General features: G+C 38.3%; 1 protein-coding gene across 1 annotated transcript in view; it reads right to left on the bottom strand.

The window, feature by feature from the left end:
• The window catches only part of LOC114474868 (calsyntenin-2-like), a 356,008-nt gene that overhangs the window by 82,050 nt on the left and 253,203 nt on the right, over nucleotides 1–20,755 (bottom strand). Inside the window, exons 5-7 of the mRNA XM_028465442.1 lie at nucleotides 19,036–19,185; nucleotides 2,238–2,423; nucleotides 540–797 (exon numbers count right to left, since the gene is read on the bottom strand). Coding sequence (XP_028321243.1) covers nucleotides 540–797; nucleotides 2,238–2,423; nucleotides 19,036–19,185 — 594 coding nt within the window. The remainder of the gene's footprint in view (nucleotides 1–539; nucleotides 798–2,237; nucleotides 2,424–19,035; nucleotides 19,186–20,755) is intronic.

Below are 20,755 nucleotides of genomic sequence, written 5' to 3'. Positions count from 1 at the left end.
AAAAACCAGGTGTCACGGACTGAGTTTACCTCGTACTGAGATCAATTATGAGCATGCTCACTACTGGAAAATGAATTTTTGCTACTTCTGCCATGCTGAGTGAGTGACAATCTAAGTCAACAATGTGAGTAAGTAAAAGTGTCTCATGCAGCAATGTCAATACAAATAGGAACAGTTTATTGTCCAAAAAACTGTGATTATAATAAAACTCAATACAAAAAGAAATAATTTGTTATACGTTGCAATAAATAACAGTTGTTATGTAACTTTACATTAATGAACTGTTGTATTCATATAAATTAAATATAAATATAATCTGATCATGACAATCATATTTTTTATATTAGCATTTTTTTAAATCAGTAATCTCATATACTGAGATTGTAAAATAATCTCAGGACGGAGGTAAACTCAGTCTGTGACACCGGCATACAGTACAAGGCTCATATGAACCACTGGACTGTTGAAGGTCATTCATTGAGGAGCTGAAAGGATGAACAAAACCCTTGTTGGTTTCTGTTTTGAACCTTGTGACTCACCCGTCTTGTCAGAGTTACATAGAAGTGTCTCCTTCTCAGCTCTGAGCCCGGGGCTTGGCCCGTGCTTCATCCATGTTGCAATGGTGAACTGGTCTGTCAGATTCTGCAGCACCACCCTGTCTGGAATTTTAGCAGCCTGATGACCATCGAACCTGAAGATCAAATCGCTGTCCCTCCCGCTGTCAGACACCAGGTTTACCGTCCAGTTGGTGGCAGGGCTCGGAGCAGGAAGAAGGTCAGTGCTTCCTGATGAGGCGCCTGAGGGTTATTGCCATGGGAACAAAAAGGTAATGTGACAGAAGATGTGTCAATAACAATCTTAGCAGATAGGCAGGGTGTATTGGTCTAACCTTGGCTATGATTAGTTTTGAGTACGAAAGATGGAAGGGCTTAATATGTAATCAATGGGCTAAGATGGACAAAGGATATGGCTATCGATTCATAGTAAATGAGACTCATTTTCAAAAGAAAAGGTATGTGAGTCATTGTTCATATATTTTGAACATAAAGTGGCTATAAACATATATTTTATCAAAACAATAGGACCTATTGACTGAGAACTGTAATAATACAATTAGCAGGGATACTGAATGGTCCTGTTAAGAAGGAGAAACACAAAACTGGATCCATCAGTTATGCACAGATGACTCTTGTTTGATAATCAGCAGCAGCTGTCTTCACTGTCTCTTTTGACTTTTCCTCCCTTTGAAAGAAGCTTCGTTTTTCCAATAGAACGATAAGTTCAGCACCCTGAGTCCAGAGAAACATTTGTTTTCAAGCTGTCACTTGGCCACATTGCCTCCTTTAGCCCCTCTACGTGTTGAGCATGCCCAGAGCCTCTTCTTTTAGCTTTTTGACAGAAAGACAGTGAAAAATTCATCCTAGTCGTTCAGCTGCATTTATGAATCATTTGTAGCAGCTCAAAAATAACAAATCAGAGGGTCACAGGGGGCAATGCTGTACTCACAAAAAATAACAGATTGTATCAGAATCTATTTTTCTCTTGTACAGGCAAACAATTGCAACATGCATCCGTTCATTCCAGCTAATAACACATTAGCACATTAATTGATGTTTTTCTTCTGTCAGTAAAGCTGTTTTTTCCACTACACACTTCTGGCATTGTCATCATTCAAACCCCAGTAATTAGATTCCCTCGTCTAATAAATCCACATTGACTTCTGCAGAACCCAGCTGCAGCCTTCGTCTTGCCTTCATGTCCTTGTATATTATCTCAAATTGATTGTGCTTTAAAAAAGCAATTACAATTTATTCTATTTGCTATCAGATAACGACTATGAGGTGCCTGAAAGGACTCTTTAGTGGTAAACCATGCATGGACTGGGAGCCAACACAGTCAGTGAGGCAGTGTTTTGCATTGTAATGAGCCTGAAGATGGCATATAAAGGCCGTTACTCAGAGATGATCTCCAGTCCCATTGCTGGTGATGCAGTGTAGGTGGGAAAGGGTGGGTTGGGTGTCACCTGCTCAGTTGGTGCTGTGGGCACCGGCAAGGTGAGTAGAGAGGAGATGTTAATGGAGGAAGAAAGACTTCTCCTTTGACCTGATGTTGGTCTTTATTAAACCCTTAAATTCAGCCTTTTTTTTACTCACAGCAGCATCTAGGTTGACCATAAAGATTTCTGTCAATCCCATGCGTCTACAAATAAATAAATACATAAATAAATAAAAACCCACCGCAAAGTTTCTGGAGGGATTTTTCAGAGTAGGTCTCCCGGTCACACCCCTTCCCAATATGGCTGGTCTGCAGCTCCACTGTGGTCCTCACTGAGGAAAGAGGGCCACCGCAGGTTTCCAGGTGCATCTTTGGGAACAGCTGCTTACTACCCGTCCCTGGCTCATAGTCCACCTGTTTGTTCGAACCTGGAAGAAAGACAGGATTGTGTAAAACTGTGTTTATTGATGGAGCCACTATAGCTAGGTGGCGCTTTGTGTTTGTGTGTCCAGTTATCTGAAATAATGTTTTCATTGACTATAAGATTGCCCATTCTAAAAACTAGAAGCAACTAGCTGGTGTTTTTTTAGGGCTCTCACACTTTAGGGGCCTATGCTACAAAGCTAGATTTCCTCTTATCGCGTTAACTTCCGGGATTTAATCCGTGTGTGCTGTCCTATGAAGCTGGATAAAGTCTTACTGGGCTAAATCACCATGGTAACTTAGGCTGAATGACTAACCTGATCAGGACCAGGTTTTGTTCTGGCTAGGATCTGAGCGAGTACTTAAGTCCCGCCTTCTGACCAATCATTTCTCTTAGAAAACGACCTGCCCAAAATGTCTCTGAGTGGATCTGATGTGATGCTGACAGGAGAGAGAATACTTAGGCATCGATGCAATCCTTTCATTCACCCATCCTATGGGAAATATATAGATTTATATCTGATGGACTGACCTACATTAGTCAGCTGATAAAGCCTGTGTGCACCGAGAACTATCAGACCAATACATTAATTTAATAAATTCATTCATTAATTCATTCATTCACACAGAGAGTCTCAGTCCTGTAAGGTAATATAAAATACAAATATTGTCTACCTTATGATGTAGGCTGAGCTGTATGAACGCAGCATCAGAGCCACAGACGAGGTAAAAGTGAAAATGAAACTGATCAGAGTGTCTGTTTATTTAACATTCATAATCTCACTAATTTAAGCACTAACACTTTTGAAGAATTATTTCTCAATTGTAACATATATTGCTCTCTAGTTCATCCATGATTGTGATTGGTCTGACGCTGTAATCTCCTCCTCATCACAAGAGCGCACACGTAACAAGGCTGAAATCAACTCGCTTATCTTAGCGAGTCGTAATTAAGATTCGTTGTACAGCTTCTGTCTTATGGAAGCATATTTGTACCATAATTCAATTTGAAATGGATTAACAGAAATGCTTTTTCATTTTCAGAATATATCTGCATTTTTTAACTCATAAATAAAATGAATAATAAATAATTAAAACTGCATTTTTAGTTTTTTTCTTCAAGGTTGCTCATTTTGTAACTTCATTTTACATTATAAATGAATCTACATTTAAGTTTTAATTTTGAAAAGATGGCTGAGCAAAAAGGTACCAAAATTCAATTTGAAATGAAAAAATTGAAAATTAAAATGCATTAGCAGAAAGGCTAATGCATTGACGGTTGTAGCTGCATTATTTGACTCATAAATGAAATTGGTAATAAATAATCAAAATTGCATTTTCATTTTCTTCTTCAACACTGCTCATTTTGTGACACAGCTCAAGAAAGCAAAGAGGTCATAGCATTTTCGTTTTCATGCCTCACCCTCTGCAAAAAGTGTAACATAATTCAATTTGACTTCTCAATCTCAGAAACAGCAGGGCCACAAATACAGCTCAGCTGTAGCTGTGCCATTAACAGAAGAGCGGCCACTGACGTCACTCTGCTGCACCGTGTGGGATTGAGAAGTCAAATTGAATGAGGAATTTCCAGAAATGACATGAGCTTGCATGATTATGGCTAAACTATCATTGCAAAAACTAAAATCTCTCTCTTTATATTAGCACCAATATTTCTGATTTATTATGTCACTCTCTTTAATGCTTAGTGCAAGAGAAAAATGATAACATCTTGACGAGCTGAAATATATAGATCATTTCTCAGAGGGCGGTTGCGTTAAAGGATATAAATTATCCTTCATGTTAGTAGATCTCTGATTTGTTACCATGGATAAGGTTTTCAACATGGTTTAATGAGAGCTATGCTTCAAGCTGAGCATCATTATTATCTGTGATTTTTGAGCAAGACTTCCAAGCAACAGGAGGCAAAGTAAAGCAAGTGTTGTATTGTTGAGTAAGTTAAATATTCACATGCAGATGAATCAAATTAGCTTGATAGCAGACATAAAATGCTAAATCACCACTTAGAGGAACCAAAAGGTCTCTTTAAATGTTATTGTATGGCTATGATTCTTCAGGGTGCAGAATTTAGTCTGGGACAGTTTTAAGGACCAATGCAGTGCGTTGAGTTTATTGCTTGCATCTGCTGATACCAATAATCACATGACAGTATTATCTCAAATGCAATTACTCAGGCTCACGAGCCTGGATCGTAACATTTGAAGTCACACGAGTCATTTATCTCTTGAGGTGAAAAAGGGAGATAAAAGCACCTTATACTGCTTTGAACGCTTTGGGTTGTAAGTCCTGCATGCAGGATTCATTTTTCCAATCTCTCCCATGTGTATTTTCTTTGCCTTTGGTTCTTTTAACCTTTGCTCTCATTTTCTGTCGGTGTGAAGTCCTAGCCATTGATGAAAAATGTGTCTTTCTATATATTGTCCCAGCATCGAACTGGAAAAATTCCATTATTCACTAAATCTGTCCCCCATGATGCACAAAAGCAAATGAAAAATGAAAACAAAGCATGTGGGGTACATTGCCATTGGATATAATGAGAAAATTGTTTCCTGGTGATAAACTAAATACGGTGGGAGTGTGAGTGAAGCACAAAAACTATTTACTGCATAAAGAATGACTGCAAGAACTTTGCTGAAAAGATATGGTTTACGGAAAAAGAAAAATAGTTGAAAAGAAATAAGCAATGTACAAGATGTAAACCTGTGTAGCAGAGTAAGGGTTAAGGCCACCAGGGAGGAGCCCAAAATAAAGATGCTGATTCTCCTCAAAACAAGCACCATGTTTACATTAGTTATGAACCTGCCTGGTCCTGCATCTTGACCTTTCTGACCTGTAGGGATTTATGAGACTAAGATGATAGTTAACTGTCCCATTATTACTTAAGCCCTATTCGCACGGGATTAGTTTTACCTAGGGATCTCATGGGATTTGTAATAATTGCAGAAAATGTCTGTGATGTTAATCCTGTGCGAATCGGCCATGTCAGTAATTTGTAAAGTAAAAATTACCCTGCAAATGACCTACTATATTTTGCTGAACTCAGAGGTCCTGTGATAATACAATGTGCATCTCTGTGATTTGGACAGAAATGGACAGGATCTGATGCGCGATTACGCATTGTTTTGTTTCCGGGACACATGTTTATTTATTTATTTATTAATTTTAAGTTTTCCTCTCGCCTCTTGCCTACTTTTCTTCTTAGCGCCCACCATGTTGAAAACAATGTGAGAAAATGTTACGCAATGCGCAGTGCGTTGACATCATATACGGGAGATGTCTGTAAATTTCTGCAAAATCTCAGGCTTTGGTTACCCCGTGCTGATGTGCCACATAAAAAGCAGACGTTGGGTGGTCATTTATTTATTACATGGGGTCCCCAGATAATACTTATCCCTTGCGAATAGGGCTTTAGAGTTAGGTTTTTGTTGCAGAAAGTGGAAGTTAGACATTTGAGTTTTCTCCCTGAAATCCTGCCAGCTGACAAAAAAATGTATCTATTTTTAGTTTAACTATCATTCACAACGTTTCAGATGCCTTTTAAATGGCACAGCTACAGCTGAGCTGTATTTGTGGCCCTGCTAAATAATTGTGTCCTGTTTAAGGGAGCATGCAGGACACTGCTGCTGCCTCTGCTGCTACCACGTTATGCATCATGGGCAGAAAATTAAGTAAAAAAATAAAAATAAATCAAAAACAGCAGAAGCAGGAAAACAGTGCAGGCATTAAAAAAAATCACTTTAGTTATGCCATACAGAGACAAGAGCCCGATAGCACATATTTGTAGGTTTGATTGCAGCTATTGGAATGGAAGCCCTATGGCCTGACGGCTGAATGTGGGAGAAGGAAGAAGCAGAGGATGCAGAGCAGAAATCAAACTGTGCTGTTAAATGACCAGTTTATAAATAATGCACTGCATGAATAAAAAAAAGACAAAACTATCCTAATAAATCAACTAAGGTTAACTGTATGATTTATTTAAAGGAACACAATGATAGAGTTTACATGGTGTACTCTGCCTTTACCCTGGGGTTGCCCTGCAGTCATCCACTCTAACTCTGAACGGAGTGAAAGGGTATCAAAAAGAATAACTGGATAATTCAAAAATGTAGATTTGAGAAGAAAAGTAAAAAGTTGTTGATTAAAAACCAAACAGACCACACGACATGCCTCAAGCTTCTGCAATTCACAAACATCCACTTCAAAAGCCCATGTTACACAGATTAATCATTTATCACCTCCCAAACTACACTGTCAACTACCCATAATAATTATTGTTTGATCATGTTTACATTTGCACTTTTAGCCGTTTACAAGCAGTAGGACTTTGGGGACGAGGTGAGTGCAGGTGCTCACTGAGATTAGAACAGAACTGAGATGATTTTCAAGCAGTACAATGTAGACGACACAAAAAGGGACAATGAATGGAACAAACCAAAATAGTCTTTTTTTTATTTCAATTTCTCTGTTGCTTTTGTTTTTTTCTCCAGAACAAGCCTCGTTTATGGTCAGTGAGATTATCCATTTCCCCCCACATGAATATAAAAGCTCTTTGTTTGGCATTATGCTTCCAACAAAGAGTGACCATTTTTTACTTCCGATTGAATACCGAGGAGACATTGCTTGTCTTTATGCACAAATGTAAGCTCACGCACGGACATCATACAGCTGCAAACATCAAACAAGACAGGTAAGTTGCAATCATCACCTTGCAGAAATAAAAATATGTGAAAAGCGGAGATGTGATGAGAGAGGGGAAGATGGATCGAGGTGTTTCAGTAAATGATGCATCATCACACTTCCTTGCTGTTCCGAATCTCTGTAGGGTGAATGTGTGTGCGCGTGCGTGTGTGTGCAAGATAAAGAGAGAGTAGGAGTAAAGTTCCGTACTCTGTTTTAACTTTGCGTCTAGATGTGTAGATATACATGAGCGTGCATAGTGTAAGTGTGTGCACACTTTCAGAAATGCTGATCTAAGTATTGTGGACTACAGGGTGGTGGTGGTGGTGGTGAGGGTAATTTTTCTTCCCAGCCATCAGTGAGCCAGCCAATTTCCATTTAAAAGAGCACTCAGAAGCCATTTCCTCTTACATGCTTCCCTTTCCTTTTCCCCTTCAATCCTGTTCTCCTCCATTTCCTTTCACCTCAAAGCGTGCCATCTCTTTGATTTCTCCTCATCTTCTAACCTAAAACCTTTATTCTAACACTGTTTCATAGTGTTGTAGTATTCGAGACCGGTCTTGGTCTCGAGACCAAATTTTAAAGGTCTCGGTCTCGTCTCGGACTCTGAAGCATTTTGACTTGGTCTTGTCTCGGACTCGGGCTTCCTGGACTCAGGATTTTCCCTCAAGACCATTCGAGACCAGCACTAATTCCTGATATTTTTAAACTTTTTTATAATGTGATAATAACAAGGAGAAGAACGGGATAAAACAATCTTTTATTCATTCTTTAATCCACCCCTTATAATGACCGCAACCTTCCTTAATGTGACTGAGTGACGTGTGTGACACACACACAAGCAGGAGAGAGAGGCGGGAGCGAAACATGTCCGCTAACTTGTTGGTTGTGAAATTTGGTTTCACGAATCACAAAGAATACATTTGTAAAAGCACAGCAAAGAGTAGGTTTGGGCACAGAGTTCCGTACGTCCGGTTCCAGAACCGTTACAAAGATGTTTGCATTTTGATTCTTTTTTTCGATTCCTAAATGCCCGCACTAGTTTGTTTCCGCGACTTGCTCTGTTTGTTGTGTGTGTGTGTGTGTGTGTCTGGCTACGGTGTCAGTTTAGACCGCGGAGCGGAAGGGAGATAGAAACTAATCACCGGTAAAAATCCCAGTAAAACTCTGGAAAACAATCACCATGAATAAATATTAGCTCCCTGGTAAAGATAGTACGGGGAAGCATTTACTCCACCTCTGGGTCCTAGTGCTTGCCCCCCGGTGAAACCTGTTACGTTTACCGAGGTCCGTGTGTGTTTAATAAGTTTGTGTCTGTCCGTGTGAAAGTCCACATGTTTATGCCTTTGTCCATCCACTCTTTTCATTATATGCATGTCTTTTAAGGCTTTCATTAAATAGTGCTGGCTGTCGTCTGGGCCGCCGCCATCTTGGATTATGTCGTCACCAGCGCGTCATCGCCGCAAGTCACAATGACTCAAATAACTGTAAAGAGGTCTTATATTAGTCTATTTTCATTTTAAAGTGGTGGTTTTTTTTGGCTTTAGACTCCAATGCATATTTGTATATAATATGTTCCCCACAATATAAATAGGTTCATAATATAACAATTTTTTATAGTTTCTGTTTCCACTGTATCCAGAATAATAATAATCTTTCTCAACAAGAACTGTTGATTGATTTGTCACATGACTGTTCCTGAGTTTGAGTTTGTTTTATTTAGTTTCACATCTACCTGTAGCTCTATGTTTTTTAGACTGATGCCAACTTGTTTGTAGTTTTATTTCAGTTTCACTTTTACAGTTACAGTTGGGAACCTTTGTAATTGAATATCCTAGTTATATTACAGCAACCAAATTAAACTATATCAACTAAGTGAATTCATAAAAATGGCCTGTGTAAAGGCTCTTTCAAACTAAAAAATTATCTTGTGAAACTTGTGACCTGTTGACCTGCACAACTCAAAGAATCAGAATCTAGAATTGTTTAGAACAGGAATCGAAATTGACAATCGGAATCAGAATCAGAATCGTTAAAATCCAAACGATGCCCAACCCTAGCAAAGAGGAAACACTCTGCGGTGAGTAGGTGACCAGCCATGTTATTTCTTGTCAGAAATACTTTTAAACACTTGCTGTACATTCAGCTGACATAAAAATCTTGTTTTCAAATATGTAGAATAATTGTGAATTTATCAGTAGCAGTAGTAGTTTTAATATTTTAGTTAATATTGTGCAGGCACCTTTTTTGTCCTTCAAATGTATTTAAAAGAAACTAAAACTAAAGAGAGAATGTTATTTATCAAACCTTGTCATAATTGTATTTATTTATATATTTTTTTAAATTAAAAAAAAATGTTTATGGTCTTGGTCTTGACTCGGTTTCGGCTCCCCGAAGTCTGGGTCTTGTCTTGGTCTCGGGCAAGTCTTGGTCTCGGATAGTGTGGTCTTGAACACAACACTACTGTTTCATACAAGAAACGTTTTTCTACTGTGCATAGTTGGTTCTTATTCACTTTGGTGAAACGCAACACATGCAACACAAAAACAGAGGGAAGGAAAAAGGTGGCGTCTCACTTAATTAAGTATTTATTTTATTTATTTATTTTCTAATTTGATAGGGACAATGCACATTAATGAACACCTGCATTGAAACAACAAAAACAGACATAAACATGCCGGATTATAGCCACAGGGCTAATTTACACCCGTAGTCCCTAGGCAGATGACAGAAATACAGAAAATACAACAAACAATGTAACAGAAATTAATAAGTACAATAAAAGTAACAGAAGAGTTTCTTAATCGTCACAAGAAGAAAAGTGACCAGAAAATATAAATACCTGCTTCCTGCTGACCTGCCACTAGGAGGAAAATTCAAAAAATGCCTTGATTATGAGTGTTACTGCTGTAGCAGGAAGACACGCCCACTCAGGAAGCGCTGTGTGCAGAGACAGTAGGTAACACACACAATGGTGTGTCTGTACACGCACAAACATAGCAAGTTCATAAGCTAAGATGTGTCAATACAACCACAGACACACACAATCATGTCGTGAAGCTCACACACAGCCTCACAGACACCATTCAGGGGCACACAGCCCTGCTCTCCCACCACCTCACGCACATAGCGATAAAGCCTGATATATGGTTCTGCGTAAAATTGACATCATAGATGCACTAACGCTCTACATACTGTAGGTGTAGACCACCTCTCTGTAAACCTGATGTGCTCCTCCCAACAATCCTGCTACTCGTAGAGGCGACGAGGCACATAAGGGCTGTGATTGGTCCGCTCCAAACCTCAGCCCCAGTCACTGCCTTTTCCAGTAAACATCGCCATGTTTCAACTTTTAGTGGAGCGATATGAAAGTTGTTTCCGCTCCCAACTCGCTGCTTCATGGACCAGGTAGCCTCGCTGCTCCCTCTCCGCTCTATGGTGGGGTCAGGTGCAAGTTTTATAACAGTTGCTTTAATGTTTGTGTCTAACAAAACACATGGTTAGCTACAGTAGGTAAGTAATAATCATTCAACAAAACACCGGAAAATAAACAAGGCTCTTTGATGCTCATTTGGAACAACACACAGCTACAACCCCCTGGCGGCATGGAACAGAGGAGGAGAATTATAAAGGAATACACTTTTTCTGCACAATAACATGGATTATCCTTTTCTTTGATTCATGGATTATGTACAGATCCAATGGGTCTCTTGCGTGCACTGTGCCCGTTTGTATGTCACTTTCGCTTGTTACCCGTGCACTGATCTGATGTTGACATTATCAGTTGTTTGTTAATAAAATAGGTGCTTACCACAAAAACAAACATAAATATGTAATTTCTTTAATTGTAATTTGTTGGGCCAGATGAGAAAATGCAGCCCGATCTCCACTCTAACTGCCACACGGTTATTTATTTACTCGTCGTTCATGTGACTGTTTACTACAAGACCTGTGCACATGCCTCTGCATGCATCTGTGGAACCAAACAGTTGTTTAGTCCACCGTGCTTGTCTTCTTTCAGTCTCCAAGTCTTCTTCTCATTCTTTTTTATTTCCGGCAGTGGGGCTCCTCTCTAAGCCGTCGAAAATGCGCATTAGCATCATTTGACGTCACCATCAGCGTCATTTGACATCACGCCTGCAGAACTACGTGGGAAATTTGTACCCAAAACAGCTGTACAAAATGTATCACACAATCTATTCAAGGCAATAGGGATAAGTGTGTGGTCTTATTCACATCTTTGGTTGTGAGTGCTTCATCACCCATTAGCATTAAAATCCTGCCCTATGCTCCTTTAAATCTATTGACCTGCCTTTCCTTTTTATCCTCATCAGATGTTGACGCAGTTGCCAGTCTACAAACATAGATAATAGAAAGACTTTAAGTTTGCATTTGGTTAATTTTGGACAGTGTGAATAGATTTGATTCCCAGGAAAACAAAATTATACACATTTGTTTTCTTTTTTTTTTTCTTTGACACCAACGAATGCTAAAGGCAGTGATGCTAGTCTTTGGCTTAAGATCAACCCCCAAGCACAAACAGTTTGTTTGAAGGAGAGAATTAACTTGTCTGCCCATTCTGAAGTTGTTTTTGTAAAGACTTCAATCAATATGGTGTCAATTAAAATGGAAAGTGAAGAAAAACACAACACATTCAGGACTGTTACAAGACAGAATGGAATTGGTGTGTCATGCAGATTAAAACAGAATCAGATGCTGTGTTGTAGAGTTATTTGAGGTTTTACCACATCCTCCCATTCTCTTTCCTAAACCTGCAGATTTCCTTTCTGCCATTGTGACCCTTGTGTGTCACTGTTCATCCATAATCCCTCAAACAAAGGAAAGGACAACACAGGGTGTGAAAATAAAGAGTTAATTATTACCTACAGCCAACAGTGGATCAGAGAAGAAAAGAGAGCAGCAGAGATATAGATATGGTGATCATAATGATGATGACTATGATGGTGTAAAGCAACAGTAACTGCATGATGGGAGAAAAAGAGAAGAACGGCGATTGGGAAATCAATTTCATCATAAGACATAAGAAAACGTTAAGACAGAGAAGAAAGAAACTAATAAATGTAATAAAGGGAAACAAGCAAACACCAGGAGAGAAAGAAAAGAGTCAAATCAGCAGATACTGAAAATAGAAAGGAAGAGAAGCATGGGAAATTAGAGAGACATTAGCAAAGTCATGTAATTCTAGCGTACTTTCATTCATACTAATGACACACATGCTATCTGCTAACACTTGATAAATGCAGATCAAAATTAAACACAAAAAAACCAAAACACTGAATATTGACAATATATCTCTATAATAATACATTAGAAATCACCCTGTACAGATAAAACAAGAAAACAATTTATGTATCTATTTATTTTGAGCAATTTAATAGAAACAGAAAAGCTAATTTATATGATATGTATTAACATAAATATTGTAGATAAACATAAATACACTGCTCAAAAGGGAGTGGGATGAAGTATATTATTATTATTAGCAATTACAAATTAAACTGCCTTGAGATTTCATTACTTAGGAATGACAATTTATATATATATATATATATATATATATATATATATATATATATATATATATATACACAAAACAAAATAAAAAGATTCAGTCATTTGACAATCACAATATGCTTGTTACAAATAATATACTATATTTATTGGCTATGCATGTAAATACAAATCATCTTTCATCTCCTCATCTTCACTCACTTCAAGATTGCTACGATATGATCCTTGAGGTGGACTTACTTCTCTACATTCAGCATTGTCAAGTACAACACGCCTTTAATCTTAGAGAGAAATGTCCCAGACATACAGTACAACAATATCCTTAAAAAACATCATCATCCTAACTGCTGCTGTGTCCCTGGAGGTCTTTCTTTTTTTTTTTTTTTTTTTTTTTTTTTTTTACATTTGCAGGGTTTTATTGAGTTTATATGAGTTTTCAAGAACTCACATGGTAAGAAAGCAGAAAGCCTTGTTATGAAAAGCTCTTTGTTGACATCAACGTTGACATCAAATGGATGCATTTCAAATGGCTTATTACTCCTACACTATGAAGTGCTTTTTACTCATCTGCCATTACAAAACAAAATGAATATTGGGTAGAGTGTTTTGTTTAGATAAGGAAAATGCTAATCATTCCAATAAAAATACATTTGTAACAATCAACACCTTTAATCATTCCATGATGTTGCAGAACCCTCAACTTTAGAGACAATCCCTTTACTTATTTACATGCATTACATTAATCAAACAGATTTTTACTTATTTATTTTTCAATTAAAGGTAATTTATTCTTAATAAAAAACACAAGCCACTCCATCAGCCTGCATCCTCCCACTGACAGCAAAGCAAACATATTAAAACAGTTAAACAAGTATATGAACATGCGTAAAACTTATTTTCTTTGAGTGACAGTGATGAATTTTTCTGTATCGAACATTAAAATAGCAAACTTTATCTAAGCCTATAGCTATTTGGCTTAGCTGTATGAAGCTTACCCAACTTTCTATTGGGATTTTAGTGAAAGACTGATACTAATCTCTTTGAATTAGATAGAACAGGCTCCACAATACTTGTTCCATTATTATTTCCCCTTGTGTTTCTCGTCAGAGTATTTCTATATAGACTGCGAGAGGAGAGATGAGAAAATGAGACAAGAGATGTCTGGACCACAATAGTCTAGAATGGAAAAAAAGTTTTAGATTGCATTGAACTGCCAGACACCAATTTTGAGACAATGTGGGGAAGGGGGTGAATGATTCAGAGATAAAATGAAATGAAAGTGGTTCATTGGTTGGTTTGGGGAGTAAACACTGCCATTGGGCTGATTAGGAGCATCAGCTTCACATTTCGTAGCAAGAAAGAAACTAAAAGCTATTTTCTATTATTCATGTAACAAAAGGAAGGGCTACATATCAGAAACACTCAAGAAGAATTTGAATTGGTTGTTCAAAATGTTAAAGTACGGTACGTTTCATTTCTAGTGTCCACAGTGTCTCTTGGCATGGATCCCTTTGTAAATTCAGAAAGATTAGGACTCTCCAATAATGGTGCCCCCTGATATTACCAGACAATATTAGCACAAAAATGTAATATCGGTACAGAGTATTATCAGTTTATCAAAAAAGTATTATTATTATTTTTTTCTATTTGTGCTATATACAGTATATATATATATATATATATATATATATATATATATATATATATATATATATATATTTGTACTGCCCTGATCTTGCAGTTAATGGTGTCACCCAGCAATTGTCTTTTATTTAAGTTTTTTTTTTTTTTTTTAAACCTTTGAGATTGCCTAATTGGCTCAGGATTGAATGCAAGTAGCTGAAGCAGAAGTTTCTGTTCTTATCATTTCTCAGAGCTACATATACTGTTTACTGTATATACCTGGAGGTGTTAACACAAGCTGTTCATGTGTCTATGTTTTTTGGTTGGTTAATGTGTTGAGCAATGGTACTTCCTCTACAAGTTGTGCAAAATTGGCCACAAAACTTTGGTCTTCTTTACATGTTTTCTGTTTGATGTATGAAAAACTAAATAAATACTGTACATATGCCTACCTCTAAAATCGCTATTAAAGAGATTGACCCGCGTTTACATTCCTGGTGCGTAAGGTTGTACCACATGTGATGAGTGAGATACAACCTCCTCCACCCCCATTCTGACACTTTAAAACATTACATAGATTTCTAGTATTTTGGATTCAGCAATATCAAAGCATAACTCGAGCATCAAAGATCCCCTCCATGAATTAATCGAACCTGGTCAAGGTCAAACCAAAGAGAAACAACCAGACAGATGAAACCTCTGAATTCATGATGAAAGCAACATGTGCACTGCAAGTACATTTTGTGTTTATTAAATTCTGCTGCTGGCCGATTCTAATGCAGGACCTTCAGGCTAAGAAGACTCTATGAAGACCTACTATTAGAGAAATCAAAAGAGTTGTACGCAGAAAAGGGCAAAGAGCAAGATGGGCAACCTGCTAATAACATGTGCTTGATAGACAGCAGGGACAGTAAGCAGTGCTGCTGCTGTAAAACCTGGGACCTATAGACCCTTGGATTGTTTGTAAACATTGTGATGTATTTTGTGGGCGGGGCTTAGCCTGGAGGCAATTGTCTTAGTTTTTTCTGAATAAGAGTGTCCGCTGGAATATTATGAAACTTTAATTTACGTTCACTAACGTTATTCCTCTTTAGCCAGCGGCGTTTCCTGTTTGCATCGAGCCACCTCACTTGTGACATGGGCCATTAAGGGGTCTATAGGACCAATACGACTAACACTGACACATGCTCCAATTACCAGATTAATGCAAGACTAATAACCTTCTTTCATTTCTAACTCTTTAAGAAAACATTCCACTTAAACCTTTCTCTTAAGCAGGGGCAGATCTAGCGGGGTGGCATAGGGTGGTAAATGCCCCCCGACAAACCCTTGCCACCCCTGCTGCCACCCTAATTTGTACACACGGGCACAGAACTATGGCGCCGCTGCCACTTTTTGACTGCGGAGCCAACAATCTAAAACACCAACAAAGACGACGCGGAAGTATCGCGAGAGCGGCATGGAAGTGCGTTGTTTACATTGACACGCGAAAGGAAAGAAGTAAAAGCATAGCTGCCAACCCTTACGCATTTGCTGTGAGAACACATTTGTATCACTCCAAAAAGAAAAAAAAGTCATTCCAAAACGGAGTAATGGCCCCGGACTCTCTCTCCCCTCCCTCCCTCCCTCCGGGGCTGAAGTTCCACTGCCTTCAGACATCGGTGAGTGTTTGTGCACAGGTTTTGCTCGTTTGAGTGTTTTGTGCGCTGCAGCTTGTGTGTTCACTTGTGGGACTTCTTTGTGAGTTAGTTGAGTTCAGGATTGTGTAGGTTTGAGTGTGTGTGAGGCAATGTGCACTGACGTGGGTGTGTCCTCTGTGTGCTGATACGCATAGGAGAGAACTGCAGGCGTGCAAAAAGACCACTAAAGGATTACTGCAGCACTGCAGGAGATCAGAATAGCATAATATCGTTATCGCGGTATATCACATGACGAGGTACCTGGCGATACCCAGCCCTATAATTTAGTATGTTTTATCTAAGTCTGCTATATAGTGCCACCTCTAAAAAATTTCTGCTCCCCTCTTGCCACCCCATTGAATTTTTTCTAGACCTGCCCCTGCTCTTAGGTTTCCTCTTCCTTTTGAACTGCTTTTCCAGATCATTGAGTGACTGGAAAAAAGCTGTGCGCGCGCGCACACACACACACACACACACACACACACACACACACACACACACACACACACACACACACACACACACACACACACACACACACACACACACACACACACCTCTCTCTGAGGGTGTGTACGTCTGAAAGCAGTGGAAAGCTTATAAAAAAGAAAGGAGCCATTATTTGGCAGGTAAACAGTAGAGCAATGCTGGCCCTTGTCAGGGTTGATATGAACAGAAAGATTACAGTTTTTAAAAAAATCAAAAAAGCACTTTTCTGCGAGGGGCTGAGTAGGCGTGTGTATGTTCCTGACATTTCCCCAGAATTCAGCTTTTAAGACATCAACCATTAGACATATTAGTTATCTGCTGATCTGTGGCCGTGACATTTTGTTGTCGCATTTCCTCATTTTTATCATCTTTTCTCTAACTCCAACAGCTAGACAACGCCCACAGTGACAGCTGTCTTTTTATTGAGGGGACAAATGATGCAAAAGTGCACACATCCTCATGCGTATAATTTAGAGCTTCATACAGAAAAGACACTTCAAACACCAGTCATAGAGATAACTAAGAACTTCAGGCAAACACAGAACAAATTCACACTTTATTTGGTTTGTTTTATCACTTTGTATCAGTTGAAATAAGTGTTTTTACCTTCTTTGTTCTTTAAAATGTTATACTCAATTGCAATATTTGTCTTAGTGTGCTTTCTAAATGGTGTGTGAACAAAATGCATTGTGTAGAGTGCAATCTTCAAATGCTGTTATCTGGTTCAATACTCTTGTAAAATAAACACACAGATAACCTTTATTTGCTGCATTTATTTTTTATATATTAAAGATAAGAAAATGGTGTTGTTTTTTATTGTTCTTCTGCAGAACAATATTATGCATGAGTCTCAAAATGTTAAAACTGATTTAATAAAACAGAATTTTTCCCAAAAATATTGTGCATAAAATAATAGCAAAGCATTGGTAGTATCTGTAAAGGCATTTTATCAGGTAATTGGGTTACTTGATGGAGGTCCACTGAGATAATCTAACACCTCTTCTGAGAAAACACAAATCGAACAGGATCCAAACAACTTCACTATTTTTCCCAGGGTTCAGAAGCAGCCACTGAGCTGCTGCCAGGATCCTTTATACCGCTGTTTATCACCAGTCAGCTAACACTGTGTCCTGTGGGACAGCGACTGGCTGGGTGCCAAGCACATGAATCACCTTGCAAAAGACAAAATGACACAGAATGTGCGTAGTTACATGTGAAGGTGCTTGTGGTCGTCATTAATCACACGCGCAGCATTTATCGTGACGAGGGTAAATTGCAGCTATCATTTGTAGTGCTGTTATAGCTTTCTTGTCTGCATTACTTCAGGTCTTGTTAAAGCTGTTGACAATTTTTCTGATGAAAGGAAGCAGAATGATAGTCGTAGGCTGCATCCAAATAGTACCTCCTATCTCCTTTCCAATCTCCTTTTCCTAAACCCATGGGGTTAAGGAAAGATGTTAGTAGACTTCCTAAAGGAGTTAGAGAAAGGCGATCATGCTGTTTTTGACAATCAAACTCACTTCCACTCTGTGACGTAATAAATCCGACGGCGGTCAAGGTTAGTGATGTCTGCCGTGGTGAAAAAACTACATTTCTGAAAATACACTACAAAAAGTGCATTTATAACACTTTCCCCTTTGCCTCTAAACGCTGATATAAACTCAAATATCACAAGGCTTGAATGTAAATCAAAGGAAAAGAGGCTACCAGGCTACAAGAAACAAAAGTAAAACTGAAAAAACATCACATTGAGAATGGTTGCTCACACAGTTTCCACTCAGAAATCAACATTAATCCAAAATAAGTATGCTTTTATTAACTTGTTACATTTATGCAAGATATAGGCCTACATAACGTTGTAGGCGTACAAATATAAAACTGCACAAAGCATTCCTAGGTGAATGAAATATGTTGAATAAAACATAATGTGGCTAAAAATGTCTCTGATCCCTTTTTCTTGAACAACACAGTGTCTGTTTTATGTCAGTTATAATCTGATAATATGGCTTACATATAATACGATATGGGTTATAGAATTTTTAAAGTTGTTCAAGGCATATTATTGCTTTGGTATCTTACATGATCTCTGTCCCTTGTCGGTCTTCTTAAGTTTCGGTAAGTGCTTGGGTGTGCGAGTCCCTTTAAATGTTGTAGCCGCAAGGAATTGTGGGTCAGCATTATCTGGACTCCTGTGGTAAAGGATGCATCAGTGTTTCCTAGGCTAAAGGAGGTTATAGAAGAATCATTTAACCTTCTTTACTTAACTTTATGAGACTTTGAACGCTCCTTATCATGGCCGCCACTTAAACACTGGGGGTTAGGGAACAGTGGGTAGGAAAGGAGATTGGAGGGACTATTCGGACGCAGCTGTGGTGTTAGTTGTTGCTGATAAACTCTGCTAAAATGAAAGCTCATATGCTATGCTGAGGCCTTGATATGGGGGAAGAACACAGAGAAGAGCGAAACAAATAAACAATTACCACCATGATGACGTGAAATTGAGGGAAAATAAAGGAGGAATTAAACTGCAAACACCAAACTAACTTTTTCAGATGTAAACACACATGCACACACGCTCACATATTGCATAAAGTCTGACCTTGCCAGCCAGGTTTGCAGACAGGCTTGACATCAATGCGAACAGGGACGTTGTGCAGGGCTCGCTTTTGGCCACAGTCCCAGGCTGTTACCAGGATCTCGTACTGCTGTTGACGGTCGTAGTTCAGCTTCTCTGTGTTCCTGATGTTTCCTATCAAGGCGGAGAGGTCAGATTTAAAATCAAAGCCAAGGCAATAAAGAGCTTGTTGAGCCCTTATTTGGTCTAAAAAATGAATCATTGTCTGTAGGCTGTCTAATTACAGTAGTTGCCCAAGTTAAAGTCTAGTATTTTGTAGGAGAGGTTAACTTTTACTGTTGTCCTCTTTTTTTATACACTCATTTATGTGCAGGGAGCTCCCATATCTTAGTTTCCATGCATAGCATTCGTGCTCTGAGCAGAATTCACTAATGAGCCAAAATAACCCAACACATGAAATTAAATTAGGCAATTAGTGCTAATACGCAGTGGCTCATTAACAGGAGTTGTGGGGGCTGGCCACTGTTGAAAAGGAAAACAAAAAACCATGAAAAGATGAATTTATCCAGCCAAAATAAATATGTCTCAACAGAACACCAAAAACAGTCACAAAGTCAATTCAAAACAACTAAAAAGAAATGCAAAATGTATCTGATAGATTGTGCAATGTCCCTGTTTGGGCTGACACAAAAATCTTTAAATATAAAAACGTGTTGGAGGAGAAAAATAAAATATACTCTCACTAAAATTGTGCAATTACCAGCCACTCAACACAACCTCATTAACAAAGTCACACTTGAATTACTATGCAACTGAAATATATCACTCAAAGATATTCTTTGTAAAAGCACACGTGCTTAATTGCTCTCAGTTTTGTGAGGTCTGATCTATTTCATCTGATGAAATAGGAAGTTATAAGTTAAGTTTACACACAATAGATAATACAATAGACTAAACCAGTTAGGAACAAAACCTCTTTATCTGTGTATTAATGGTCTGTTGGGATGCTGTACACTTAGTATAGGCAATAGAGAACATAATTAATAGTCAAACTAAATACATAGATGTACACATTAACCATGTAGTTGATCAGCTGTGCCCCTGGAGCTCTCTCATTACATAATGACTGCAAATGACACAAGCCCAAGTTTAAATCTAGCACATGGTTTCTTGCAGTTGGAATAAAGCTTTTAGAGTTTCTGCCTGAATAAATGCGGAGAACTTTCCCTCTACTTCATCTTTGACAATAATTATCCACATTGCTTCTGGGTTGTACAGTGTTGATTGTGGCTGTTTAAGTTGATCTGTTTGCCTTGTGCACCTTTATTACTATTTAGACAACCCAGATCAAATGCTGCTTTCTATTCTTTTACTGTGCGTGGTTTTACGAGTGCTCGAAAAGCTAATGAGTATTTAATGTTGACCTATCATTATATATCATTGTCCAATTACCTGGGATGCCTTAATATAATCACTGTAATAAATTAGATCATAGCAAAGATGACAAGGAGTCGGTACCACATTAACACTAATGTACAAATTAGGACCACAAATGACTGGAATGACACTTCTGCCCTTTGTCCAACCCCATCAGGCACCAACAGTGAGATTGAATTAGGTCTGTAAACTCTGTATTTTGTATTTTGTGAAGTGAAGCATGTCACAATCCTCAGGTGTATCTTTTCCAAATTAACATTGTGTACAAGTTAATGCCACATAGTGTGGCCAATGGTAGTTGGACTAC

This window comes from Gouania willdenowi, chromosome 13 (assembly GCF_900634775.1).
Source record: "Gouania willdenowi chromosome 13, fGouWil2.1, whole genome shotgun sequence".
NCBI lineage: Eukaryota > Metazoa > Chordata > Actinopteri > Blenniiformes > Gobiesocidae > Gouania > Gouania willdenowi.
This window is presented reverse-complemented; position numbering and strand designations above follow the sequence as displayed.